The sequence below is a fragment of the Piliocolobus tephrosceles genome, chromosome 12 (genome assembly GCF_002776525.5).
Source record: "Piliocolobus tephrosceles isolate RC106 chromosome 12, ASM277652v3, whole genome shotgun sequence".
Lineage (NCBI taxonomy): Eukaryota > Metazoa > Chordata > Mammalia > Primates > Cercopithecidae > Piliocolobus > Piliocolobus tephrosceles.
In genome coordinates, this window is record NC_045445.1 from 101,040,811 (window position 1) to 101,054,518 (window position 13,708).

At 46.4% G+C, this 13,708-nt stretch overlaps 1 protein-coding gene across 3 annotated transcripts in view; it reads right to left on the bottom strand.

Moving 5' to 3' along the window:
• The window catches only part of RGN (regucalcin), a 16,417-nt gene extending 9,453 nt beyond the window's left edge, over window positions 1-6,964 (bottom strand). Inside the window, exons 1-4 of one of the 3 annotated variants that reach the window (XM_026451741.1) lie at window positions 6,630-6,964; window positions 4,429-5,042; window positions 4,056-4,233; window positions 400-582 (exon numbers count right to left, since the gene is read on the bottom strand). In XM_026451741.1, coding sequence (XP_026307526.1) covers window positions 400-582; window positions 4,056-4,218 — 346 coding nt within the window. In that variant the 5' untranslated portion in view covers window positions 4,219-4,233; window positions 4,429-5,042; window positions 6,630-6,964. The remainder of the gene's footprint in view (window positions 1-399; window positions 583-4,055; window positions 4,234-4,428; window positions 5,043-6,629) is intronic. The other 2 variants (XM_026451740.2, XM_026451739.1) reach the window with 2 other exon arrangements.
• Window positions 6,965-13,708: the final 6,744 nt, after the last annotated feature.

The window sequence follows — 13,708 nt, forward strand, 5'->3', positions numbered from 1 at the left end:
TCTTTCTTTCTTTCTTTCTTTCTTTCTTTCTTTCTTTCTTTCTTTCTCTTTCCTTTCGAGACTCTATCACCCAGATTGGAGTACAGTGGCACGATCTGGGCTCACTACAGCCTCAAACTACTGGGCTCAGATGATCCTTCCAACTCAGCCTCCTGAGTAGCTGCGACCACAGGTGCACGCCACCACACCCAGCTAATTTTTTGTAATTTTGGTAGAGACAGGATTTCACCATGTTGCCCAGGCTGGTCTCGAACTCCTGGGCTCATGCGATCCACTCGCCTTGGCTCCCAAAGTGCTGGGATTACAGGTGTGAGCCACCACCCTCGCCACTAGTGAAAACTTTGTATGTCAAAGTATTTCCTCCAAGGCTCAGTAAGTAGGTGTTAAGAGAAATCTTACCAGCAAAGTACCTCCCGGCGGGATCCACCTTCCCGTCATTGAAGCGATTGTTTTTCTTGTCGTTATCCACTGTGGCCAAGACAACTGCTGATTGTTCTTCCCAGTTCAAAGCACAGAACTTTGTTCCAATGGTGGCAACATAACCTCCTGACTGGCGAAGGGCCACAGAGCTGACTGGGGCATCTGTAGAGGCAAAGCAACAGTTAAACAGCAGTACCAGTTTAGTGGCTGAGGCCACTGAGGTCACTGTGCTACCTGGCATCTCTTAGAGTGGGAGCTCAGCTCTCGTGACAATGGGAGCGCTCTCTTCCTTCTATTGAGTAGGGAAGGCTGTGTAACCTAGTACATTTGTTGAGTATGAATTTTGTGTGCTGATCTGGGCAGCAATAGATAGAAATGTGCATAAAACCTAATTCCTCTGGAAGCTCCCAGTCTAGTGGAAGCAGAGAAGTGAAAGCACAGTGGCCATGATATGGAGCAGGTGCCACATCCAGTACAGAGGAGGAATTTCTAATCTAGGGGCACCGGGACAGTCATTACAGAGCAAGTGATACCCCATTTTGCCAAAAAATGTTCCAGAAAATTCAGAGACACAAACTGAGTTTAGTTATAGCAACTAGGTTTTGTGACATCTCTCTCCCTCTCCAATCCAGGATTTGCCTCTTTTTTTTTTTTTTTTGGACAGAGTTTTTTGTTCTTGTTGCCCAGGCTGGAGTGCAGTGGTGCAATCTCAGCTCACTGCAACCTCTGCCTCCTGGGTTCAAGCAATTCTCCAGCCTCAGCCTCCTCAGTAGCTGGGACTACAGGCATACGCCACCACACCTGGCTAATTTTTATTTGTATTTTTAGTAGCGATGGAGTTTCACCATGTTGGCCAGGCTGATTTCGAACTCCTGACCTCAGGTTATCCAACCGCCTTGGCCTCCCAAAGTATTAGGATATTAGGCATGAGCCACCGCGCCTGACCCAGGATTTGTCTTTTCTAAGGGGCCCTATTTTATATGTATTTAAATGCAAATTGTTTCTCAGATCCTTGTTTGGAAGTAACCACGGTGAAAAATAACAAACAGATAGAAATGTAGATGCAGAGATAGTATAATCACATCTCTTCATTATATTACTATATTTTATGTTTTTAAATTTTAGGTTTTCTTTGTTTAATATTTTTCCATGTATAAGAAAACTTTTTTTTTGTTTTGTTTTTTTTTTGAGATGGAGTCTTGCTCTGTTGCCCAGGCTGGAGTGCAGTGTCATGATCTTGACTCACTGCAACCTCCGCCTCCTGGATTCAAGGGATTCTCCTGCCTCAGCCTTCCAAGTAGCTGGGATTACAGGCTGTGCTACCATGCCTGGCTAATGTTTGTATTTTTAGTAGAGACGGGGTTTCACCATGATGGTCAGGCTGGTCTTGAACTCCTGGCCTCTAGCGATCCACCCACCTCAGCTTCCCAAAAGTGTTGAGATTACAGGCATGAGCTACTGTACCGGGCCAAGAAATTTTTTGTTTTTTAAGTGGAGAGATTGATTGCTGTGGTGAAATAAATTTATAAGAATTGATTTTGAAAACATTTCCTAAGCACCTATTCAGTGTAAGATAATGGGAGCTTCAGGAGCCACCCTTAGCTCAAAGCCCTGCTCACACTTTGATTGGAGTCATGAAGGGTCCCAGGGAATGTGTAGGACAACTCTCATCGGGGATCCCAACCTACAGCCTGAGACTTCTCTTGGTAGCTCTCTAAGCTACTGCTGACACCACAGCTTTTTCCATGTGTTGGGGGCGGGGCGGGGGGGGGGCGCTTTTCAGATCACAGATTGGCATGTGTGTCTGCTGCAAAAGAGAATAGAAAAGGCAAGGGGACCCCATCCCCATTCTACCCTCAGAGTTCACAGTCACTTTACCACAGTCATACTTCTGGGTGAATTAAAAAGTTGTTCCCGGGGCCGGGCGCGGTGGCTCAAGCCTGTAACCCCAGCACTTTGGGAGGCCGAGGCGGGCGGATCACAAGGTCAGGAGATTGAGACCATCTTTGCTAACACGGTGAAACCCCGTCTCTACTAAAAATACGAAAAATTAGCCGGGCGTGGTGGCGGGCGCCTGTAGTTCCAGCTCCTTGGGAGGCTGAGGCAGGAGAATGGCGTAAATCCGGGAGGCGGAGCTTGCAGTGAGCCAAGATCACGCCACTGCACTCCAGCCTGGGCGACAGCGCGAGACTCCATCTCAAAAAAAAATAAAATAAAATAAAAATAAAAAGTTGTTCCCTTTCATTTAAAAATAAAGAAGTTTAAAGCGGGCTGTGGTGGCTCATGCCTGTAATCTCCGCACGTTGGGAGGTCAAGGCAGGATAATTGCTTGAGCCCAGGAGTTCAAGACCAGCCTGGGCAATATAGGGAGACCCTGTCTCTACAAAAATAAAAATAAAATTAGCTAGGTGTGGTGGCACACGCCTGTGGTTCCAGCTACTCAGGAGGCTAAGGTGGGAGGATTGCTCGAGCCTGGGAGATTGAGGCTGTAGTGAGCCATGTTTGCATTATTGCACTCCAGCCTGGATGGCAGAGCCAGACCTTGTCTAAAAAAATGAAAAAAGTTGAGGTCCCAGTTCCGGGTTGAGAAAAAATGTCCCAAGATTATAGGAATTCCTGATATTTTTTTCCCATGGGTTTAGTGAAAACAAGAGACTTTTTTCTTTATCGGTAATTACATCAAGCCCATTCCCTTGGGCCATAGAAAGTGATAAATTCCTTCTTTAGAATTCACAGGGCCATAAACGCATCACACTCAAATGCACATGAGATTCCATCATGAATCCTATTTTGTTTTTTTTTTTTTTTTTTTTTTTGAGACGGAGTCTCACTTGCGACACAGTGAGCAAATGGGCTTTGTAGTGAGCAAAGATGGTCCTGGTTGACTCTTTATACATCCAAAAGCTAGTTTTCACTTTCAAAGAAGGGAGGCACCTGTTTTTGTTCTGTTTTGTTTTGTTTTGAAAATTAAGGTCTTGGGCCTGACCCAAGGCAGATAACTGGGTCTTTAACTTTCCATGGTTATCTGAAGGTATTAAGGAAAGACAGGAACTAGGGTAACCCAGCATCCAAACAAAACTGGGAATGGGCTGGGCGTGGTGGCTCATGTCTGTAATCCCAACGCTTTGGGAGGTTGAGGTGGGTGGATCTCTTGAGCCCAGGAGTTTGAGACCAGCCTGGGCAACATGGTGAAACACCATCTCTACAAAAAATACAAACTAGCTGGACGTAGTGGCACACGTCTGTAGTCACAGCTACTAGGGAGGCTGAGGCAGGAGGATCCCTTGAGCCCCAGGAGATCAAGGCTGCAGTGAGCTGTGATCACACCATGGCACTCCAGCCAGGACAACATGGTGAGACTCTGTCTCAAAACAAACAAACAAACAAACAAGCAAAAAAACAAACAACCCCCCTCCCCCCCAAAAAAACTAGGAATGTTGCCCCTCATTCAAAGAGGAAGAGGAAAGTATTGACCATCCATAATTAAACCCTGGGTCAGAGTGGAAGGCTATGGAGTGGGACAGACAACATGACAAGTGTATTCAGTGTGCTTTGACAAGAAGAGTGCCGTGGTGACCACCCCTCCCCTGGGAAAAGGTAAAGATGGCTGATCTGAGCCCAGCCTTCATCCTTACCCATGGTCACTCGCTGTACTTGCTTGGTGAGTGAATCCCACCGGCAAAGCTTTTTTGCAGGAATGTCTACGAAGAGCAAAGAGTTGGATACTTCCTCCCATACTGGAGACTCACCGCACCGGCAGTTCTCCGGCAAAACACACTCAATCTTAATGGAAGACATGGTTGCGGAGGAGATCTATTGAAGGTAACAGAGGTGAGTGAAAGGTCATCGCACAGAACAAATATAGTAAAACACCTGGCTAAGAACTGGCAAGGCTGGATACACTTCCCCCAGGTCAGAGCAGGATATGCAATGTGACAGGGAGAGACACATGTAGGCAAAAGAAAAGAGCTGATAACAGAGACCATGAAACATCTTCAACCAACTTACCAGTGACGTGTTTCTCAAATGATCTTTCAAAAAGAAAACAAAAAAGCAACACCCTGACCTCCACTCCTTGGTGTTTGTGATCCTCAGAAAACTGATTGTTGAAATAGTGCAAGGCCGCCCTTTATGTCAATACCCTGGGCCCCAGGGCAGGTCAGGGAGCCGGCAGTTTGCTCATTGGCGGCCCTTCTGGGTGCCTGCAGGGCACTTTCTGCTCCCCCCCTTCTGTTGATGCTGTTGAGCCCCTTCTTTGAGGGTGCAGAGGCCAGGGACCTCCACACCTGCATTTTTCTGAGCTGCTTTACTGATTTATTTTTCTCCTCTCTGTGGTTGATTTTTATGAACTGCATTTTTAGGACTATGTTCACCCCAATGAGAACTCGCTGAATTCGAACTAACTCGCATTTTCCAACACAGACCATGGAAGGAGTGGAGAAAAGGACAGCACTGAACCACCCTGGCAGGAACTGACAGCCCTTCAGTGATTTCTTGCTTCCCACGAAGACACCGTGCCAGTTTGGCAAGGAGTGTTGGACTCCACAGGAGAGGAACATTCTATGCTGGGACTTTAGGCCAGAGACCATGACCAGCGAACTGTGAGAAGACAGAAAAATTATCTGAAAAGGAGAAAAAATCAGATAAGAATCCCATGTGGGAGAGGAAAGAGAGGCAACTTTCAAGAGCAATCTTTTCTTTCTGTACCTCTCCCCTGAGTAGGCGGTTTCCAGGAATGATCCACACTGCCTGCATTTGTCAGGCACAGGGGCTCAGGCCTGTAATCCTAGCTCTTTAGGAGGCTGAGGCAGGAAGATTGCTTGGACCCAGGAGTCTGGGACCGGTGTGGGCAACATAGTGAGACCCTGACTTTACAAAACAACAAAAAATTAGCGGGTGTAATGGCACATGCCTGTGGTCCTAGCTACTCGGGAGGCTGAGGTGGGAGGATCATTTGAGTCCGGGTGATGGAGGCTGCAGTGAGCTGTGATCATGCCACTGCACTCCAGCCTGGGCAACAGAGCAAGAACCTGTCTCTAAATAAATAAATAAATAAATAAAAATTGCCTGCATCTTCATCCTTCTCCCAGGGTAGCTATCTGCTTTGAAGTAAGTGATCCTACATGTGGGTGGGCAAATGAATAGAGGGGGGGAAAAGAAAAATAATGTTTGATCTAATATTTCCTCCAATAAACTATATTTTAAAAAAGAAACACATGCCGGGCATGGTGGCTCACGTCTGTAATCCCAGCACTTTGGGAGGCTGAGCCAGGTGGATCACGAGGTCAGGAGTTCAAGACCAGCCTGACCAACATGGTGAAACCGCATCTCTATTAAAAATACAAAAAAATTAGCCAGGCATGGTGGCGGGTGCCTGTAATCCCAGCTACTCACAAGACTGAGGCAGGGGAATCGTTTGAACCCGGGAGGCAGAGGTTGCAGTGAGCTGAGATTGTGCCACTGGATTCTAGCCTGAGCAACAGAGTAAGACTCCTTCTCAAAAACAAACAAACAAACAAAAAACAAAAAACAAAAAAAACAAAAAACAAAAAACCAAAACCAAAACAAACAAACAAAAAAACCACAGCCCAAACCAGTCCCAAATACAAAGTGTCCGCATCTGCAGCAGCATTTGGAATGTTTTTTGGCTATTAAAAATGGGCTCAGGCCGGTGTAGGTGGCTCATGCCTGTAATTCCAGCACTTTGGGAGGCTGAGGTGGGAGGATCATTGAGGTCAGGAGTTTGAGACCAGCCCAGGCAACATGGTGAAAGCCCCTCTCTACAAAAAATACAAAAAATTAGCCCAGCTTAGTGGTTCAAGCCTGTGGTCCTAGCTACTAGGGAGGCTGAGGCTGGAGAATCGCTTGAACCTGGGAGGAGGAGGTTGCAGTGAGCCGAGATTGGGCCATGGCACACCAGCCTGGGCGACAGACTGAGACCTCGTCTTGAAAAAAAAAAAAAAGGTGGGGGCGGGCTGCGTTCAGACTCCAAAGGCCTTCATCCTGTCAGTCTTAGATAAGGCTCAAGATCAGAGGCACGAGTTTTGCAATAGCGACTTTTAACCCCATGCTCCCTCATAGAAGCCGGTGGGGAGGGGACAGGGGAGCCAAATGTTTCATTTAGGTCCGGCCTGTTGCCACAAAAGGGGTGGCTGGGCAGCAGGGAGCGGGGACGGGGGCGTCAGGTGCCCGAGCTGCCCCCGGGGTACCTGTGCGGGTGAGAGGCCTCCACAACAGTCTGGTAGAGCCGCTGGGGCCTCGGGCGACGGTGACGGCGACAGTGACAGAGAGGCCCTGGGAATCTGAAGGTTGAGCCTGCCTCGTCCCTGGCGCAGGCTTTGCAGAGGGCGCACCAGCCAGCCCGGTTGAAAGGGCCTGGGCTCCCGGGTGGGCACAGGGCAGTCAGTCTCCTTCTGGCTGCTCCCGATCGGGAGATTGGGACGGGACGAGCGGGTCTGGCTCTGTTGTCGCCGGGGCCTTTCCTTTCCAGGGAGGGGGCGGGGAGGCCGTCCTGGCTCGGCACTTGCCAGGCTGGAGACTTCTCAGGCGGCTCGAAGGTCAGGCAGCGGGCCGAGGAGAGGGGAAACGCCTCCCGGGACCCGGCGGCTTGGTAGGTGGATGGCACGGGCCTGGGACCCCGCCCCGTCCCCGTCCCTGTCCCCCGCGGCTGGAAGAATCCTGCAAAGCCGCCCCTGGCAGGCACGGGGATGGTGGGTACAGGCTTGTGGCCCAGTGAACCTGAGCTTTGGAGTTTGGACGAACAGCTAGTTTACCTCTTACTTCAACCAAAAAAAGTTGTTAAATGCCGAACAGAGAGAGACTGGGAGGGTTAAACCCAAACAGGTAAAAAAGGAAAGAACAAAGCTCCTCTCCATCCTAGTGGAGAAGACCCTGGTGGCTGAAGGCCAACTCTTGCAAAAACTTTTTTGGTGGGGGAAGAGGAAAGGCTGGATTTCATTTTCAAAGCATATGGAAAACGCATTCCTCAACAGCACTCACCTCCACAACCCCATTCTCAGCCTAAATGTATTCCTGGTCCTGCCATCTGACCCTACAGGCTTTCTCTAAATAACCCACATAAAAAAAAAAAAAAAAAAAAAAAAAAGCCAGGGCCAGCACAGTGGTTCAGGCCTGTAATCCCAGCACTTGGGGAGGCTGGGGCAGGTGGATCACTTGAGGTCCCAGCCTGGCCAACATGGTGAAACCCCATTTCTACTAGCTGGGCATGGTGGTGTGTGCCTGTAGTCCCAGCTACTCAGGAGGCTGAGGCAGGAGAATTGCTTGAACCCGGGAGGCAGAGGTTGTGGTGAGCCAAGAACATGCCACTGCACTCCAGTCTGGGCGAGACAGTGAGACACTGTCTCAAAAAATAGTAATAAATAAAGTAAAAACATAAAGTGTCATAGCACCCTGCAATGGACCCCGAGCACACAAGACCCTTTGAACTTGTGGAGAGTCCCTTCTTGATCTCTGTCATGTTCTAGCCATGTTCTCTGCTTCTTGACTTTGAACTTGCTATTCCCTCTGCCTAGAACACTTTTCTCTGACCACTAATCCAATGCTCCCTTCTTACTGGACTAACTTCTACCTAAGAGTCAGTTGAATGTCCCCTGCATCAGGAAGACTTGGCTGACCCTCCTGGCTCTCTGACCTATTGCTCTTCCAGGAGTGCCTGGTTATGTTTTATTACATTACTCATCACACTGAGATCCATTGGTTTATCTGTCTCTCCTGCTTTATCAGGATCTCTCTGAGGGTACATCGGGATCTTTTATTACAATATAAGTGCTTTTTATTCGCAGACCACCTGCAGTCAAACAAATCTGGGTTTATTGACTTTTTACAGTGAGGAGGGAGAACACACTCCATGGGGTACCCTGGGACATCTCAGTAACAGGTTGTTAGAAAGAACCTACTATAGGCCAGGCATGGTGACTCACACCTGTAATTCCAGCACTTTTGGGAGGCAGAGGAGGGCGGATCACTTGAGGTCCGGAGTTCGAGACCAGCCTGGCCAACATAGGGGACACTGTCTCTACAAAAAATACAAAAATTAGTGCGTGTGGTGGCGCATGCGCGTAATCCCAGCTACCTGGGGGGCTGGGGCAGGAGAACTACTTGAATCTGGTGGGCGGAGGTTGCAGTGAGCGGAGATCATGCTACTGCACTCCAGCTGGGGTGACAGAGCGAGATTCTGTCTAAAAAAAAAAAGAACCTACTATAGAATTTGGCCTTGTATTAGGTGATGTGATTTTGGGGCGAGTCCAAGGATTGAATGCTGTCAGGGAGTAGGGGTGACTGCACGATTGGGTATTTTAATTTTCATCTAGAAGACAAGGAGAATGGGCTGAAGAACAAGCAGCCCTCACTCGGATGAGCCAGGATGGGGTGATGTTTAGTCATTTTTGTGATTTTTTTTCTTTTTTCTTTTCTTTCTTTCTTTCTTTTTTTTCTTTTCTTTTCTTTTTTTTTTCTGAGACGGAATCTCGTGCTGTCGCCCAGGCTGGAATGCAGTGGCGTGATCTCCGCTCACTGCAATCTCCTGGGCTCAAGTGATTCTCCTGTCTCAGCTTCCCAAGTAGTGGGGACTACAGGCGTGCACCACCACGCCTGGCTACTTTTTTGTATTTTTAGTAGAGACAGGGTTTCACCGTGTTAGGTAGGCTGGTCTCAATCTTCTGACCTCGTGATCCACCCACCTCGGCCTCCCAAAGTGCTGGGATTATAGGCCTGAGCCACTGCGCCCAGCCTATGATTTTTTTTTTTTTTTTAATAGAGATGGGGTCTTACTTTGTTTTGTCCAGGCTGGTCTCGAGCTCTTGGCCTTAAGCAACCCTCCTGCCACAGCCTTCCAAAAGTGCTGGGATTACAGGTATGAGCCACCACGCCCGGCCTAAATTTTTAATTTTTTTTGTAGAGACGAGGTCTCCCTATGTTGTCCAGGCTAGTCTTGAACTCCTGGGCTCAAGTGATTCTTCCACCTCTGCCTTCCGAAATGCTGGGATTACAGGCATGAGCCATCACGTCTAGTCCATTTTTGTCATATGGACAGTCTACAATTAATCTTGTCTTTGTCTTGATCCATCACAGTCCCAGAATGGCCTTGTCTGATGTTGGTGATCTCTGAAATTGTTCATGTTCAGCAGGAGAATGCCAAGGCCTAGCTGTGGGTGCCATGGCGGATTTTGGATGTCACGGACTGCTTTTCTTTCTCAATCTCCCCTTTTGTCCAACATCAGATTAAGTAAAGGCCATAGGACATGAATCAATTATGTGATCTTCACCATTTACCAGGATTTTGCTGATCTACAGGTGGCTCCAAGAAAACTGTCTGTAGTAGAACAAGGGTTAGTCTTCCTACCCTTTAAAAAAATTTTTTTTGAGACAGTGTCTTGCTCTGTCACCTAGGCTAGAGTGCAGTGGCAGGACTGTGGCTCACTGCAGCCTCGACCTCCTGGGCTCAAGCGATTTTCCCATCTCAGCCTTGTGATTAGCTAGGACTATAGGCACACATGACCACCCCTGGCTAATTTTTTTTTCTTATTTTTTGTAGAGATGGGGGTCACACTATGTTGGCCACACTAGTCTTGAACTCCTGGACTCAAGCAATCCTCCCACCTCAGCCTCCCAAAGTGCTGGGATTATAGGCGTAAGCCACTGTGCCTGGCCAGTGTTTATAAGACCAAAGTTTGGGGTTAATGATGCAAGGGAAACTTACGAACCAGAAGAGGCTTACTAAAGGAAATGCACCTTTTGTGGTGTTTAAGGAAGAATTATTAATTTTTTTGTCAGCAAACAGTTAAATTCAGAGCAGTAGCTATGCTCTGAGAAAAACCTATCAGGGTGCTTTGTTTTTTCTTTTTTCTTTTTTCTAAATTTATTTTTGAGACAGGGTCTTGCTCTGTCACCCAGGCTGGAGTGCAGTGGCACGATCATGGCTCACTGCAGCCTCAACCTCCTGGGCTCAAGTGATCCTCCCACCTCAGCCTCCCGAGGAGCTGGGACTACAGGCACACGCCACCAAGTCTGGCTGATTTTTGTATTTGTTTTGTAGAGATGGGGTTTCGCCGTGTTGCCCAGGCTGTGTTTTTTCTTAAGCGAGAGGGTACTGTAAAGGTTCAGAAATCACAGGATGAGGATAAGGGAGAACACACTGAGAAGCCTTTTAATCTGTTAGTATCATAGAGAGAGTGTAAAGTACAACAGACAAGATGAGTGGGAGAGTGAAGGGAAAGAAAAGGGCTGCTGAAGAATCAGAAAATTAACTTTGAGTTGAATCTGGCCACTTCTGCAGTCTGGAGAAGTGGAGAAGTTTCTGGAGGGCTCTTAAGAACCTCTTAGTTTAAAGTGTCCCAATGGAACAGACATCCAGGAGTCAGGATAAACTGATGTATATCTTTTAAGCTGGGAAACAGGAACTTAAGTGTCCTGTTGGGGTTTTATTGCTGTGTCAGTTGCTAACAGTCCCTGATAAGGTCTTCCATGGAGACTCAAGCAGTTTTTCTCTGATGTCTTTTCAGAAAACCAAACCTTCAGGTTTGAGATCCTGCAGAGGCTGCTGAGGTGGGGGTTTTGAAAACGCAATTTACTAGGCGGGTGTCGTGGCGTACGCCTGTAATCCCAGCTACTCAGCTAATCACTTGAACCCGGGAGGCATGGGTTGCAGTGAGCTGAGATTGGGCCACTGCACTCCAGCCTGGGCGAGAGACAGAGCCAAACTCCGTCTCAAAACAAACAAGCAAAAAAGAAAATGCAGTTTATACCTGTTGGTGAGAAAGCTGGAGGTATTGTAGGAGTCCCCTGCAGCAATGAGTCATATCAGCCTGTCATAGGGTGGAGTCTAGGATTGGGAATACTTTCCAGATGCATAGGGAAACCTGTTATTATCTCAGAAGCAGATAACTTGTGAATCCTTTGGGTAGGGGGGTGCAGATCTTATTGCCATGAAAAATAATGACAATACTCGAGGCTATGGAAGTTCGAGGGGTTTCTAAGAGCTTTGATTATGGTGGTTTTAGAATTCCAAGAGTTCTCTTTTTTTTTTTTTTGAGACAGAGTCTCACTCTGTCACCCAGGCTGGAGTGCAGTGGCACAATCTTGGCTCACTGCAACCTCCTCCTCCTGGGTTCAAGCGATTCGCCAGCCTCAGCCTCCAAAGTAGCTGGGACTACAGGCATGCACCACTATGCCCGGTAAATTTTTTTTTTTTTTTTGTATTTTTAGTAGAGACGGGGTTTCACCATGTTGACCAGGCTGGTCTTGAACTCCTGACCTCAGGTGATCCGCCCGCCTTGGCCTCCCAAAGTGCTGGGATTACAGGTGTAAGCCACCATGCCTGTCCAGTTCTCTGTACTTTTTCTGAATTGACAATTGATAAGGACCGTGCCACTCTAGGAAATGAGAATAAAAAATTACCTTCAGTGACCAGTGTTTTCTATCTATTCCTTACTCAGAAACTGTCAGTTTCCAATGTGTCTAAAGATTATTTATTAATGAACTTAATCTTTTATCTCAAGTCTTAAAGTTAGGATCTAGAGATTTCAATTTTAGCCAATACATTAAATCCTTATGGTTTGTAGAAATTTAAGAAATTTTCAGGCTGGGTGCAGTGGCTCACACCTGTAATCCTAGCACTTTGGGAGTCTGAGGCAGGAGGATTGCTTGAGGCCAGGAGTTTGAGACCAGCCTGGGCAACATAGGGAGACACTGTGTCTACAAACAAAAACAAAAACAACAATAAAAATTATTTCATGAAGGTGCAGAATGACAAAATATAATAAAACAAAAAAAAAAATTAGCCAGGCCTGGTGGCTCATGCCTGTAATCCCAGCTACTCAGGAGGCTGAGGTGGGAGAATTGCTTGAGCCCAGGATGTCGAGGCTGCAGTGAGCTATGACTGCACCACTGCACTCCAGCCTGGGTGACAGAGTGAGACCCTGTCTCAAAAAAAATTTTTTTTCATAAAATTAAACTACTTAAAAAGACACCTGTTCATATTATTCCTTTCAGTCGTTCATATATGTATAAAGTTACAGAAACAATGGTAACTTACTTAACCCATAAAACCAGTGTAGGAAATTTAGAAAGTTTAAGTAATTTAATCCTGATTTTTGTACAAGCAAAAATATTGTTCTGACATTACTTTAAAATGGTAAACTATTTTTGAAGACCTTCTATCATAATTGAAAACTCTTCTTTATCTTGAAATTAAATTATTTTCTTATTTTTTTCATGAGTATAACAACAAAGACTATTGTGTTAAATACACTTTCTAGTGTCCCCCAAAAGAAACACATTCTGTAACTTTTTCTTTCCTTCTTTTAGACGCTTTTGACAGTTTATCCGGACTAGATATTTCTAGAGCATACGCATAACAACTAAATATTCTTTTTGAGACAAAGTCTCGCTCTATTGCCCAAGATGGAGTATAGTGGTGTGATCTTGGTTCACTGCAACCTCTGCCTTCTAGGTTCAAGGGATTCTTTTGCCTCAGCCTCCCAGGTAGCTGGGCGCCTGCCACCACACCCGGCTAATTTTTGTATTTTTAGTAGAGACGGGGTTTCACCATGCTGGCCAGGCTGGTCTTGAACTCCTGACCTCAAATGATCCACCTGCCTCGGCCTCCCAAAGTGCTGGGATTACAGGCGTGAGCCACTGCCGCCTGGCCCTGAATTATTATTATATTTTTTTGATCAGTTAATCTTTAAAGTTTCCCAAGGGAGTAAAAGAGAGGGAGAGGAACAACAACAACAAAAAGCCAGCTTCAGACAAATATGAAATTATCATTTATTAGGTTGATGCAAAAGGAACTGCCATTACTTTTAATGGCAAAAGCTGCAGTTACTTTTGCATCAACATAATCAAAGACTAATTTCGTTCTTTCTTGAAGGACAGGGAAGAATATATAAATATAGAAAGACCATTTTGACAAACACACTGGAGGGTGGGGAGGGAGACAATAACTTGGGCCTTTGACAGTTTTATAATTTTAAAGCTACCACTCACTAATCCTTGAAATGTGGAAACAAAGGAGGGGGGGTTACCTACCCCCCAAAACAATTTTTCTTTTAGACAAAACCAAATAATCTCCTAATAAGGTTTTCTTCACTCTGTTCTAAGATGCCTCTTAAATGAACAACCTTGTTCATCTCAAAAGTTCCCCAATGTGGCCGCAGTAATTTCAAACTGACTCTAGAGAAATTGTGCCATATGGAGAACATTATAGAAGGAAAACATGAAGGAAGCAGATATTTAGTATCAAAGACTTGCAGTTTTAGACTTGGAAGAC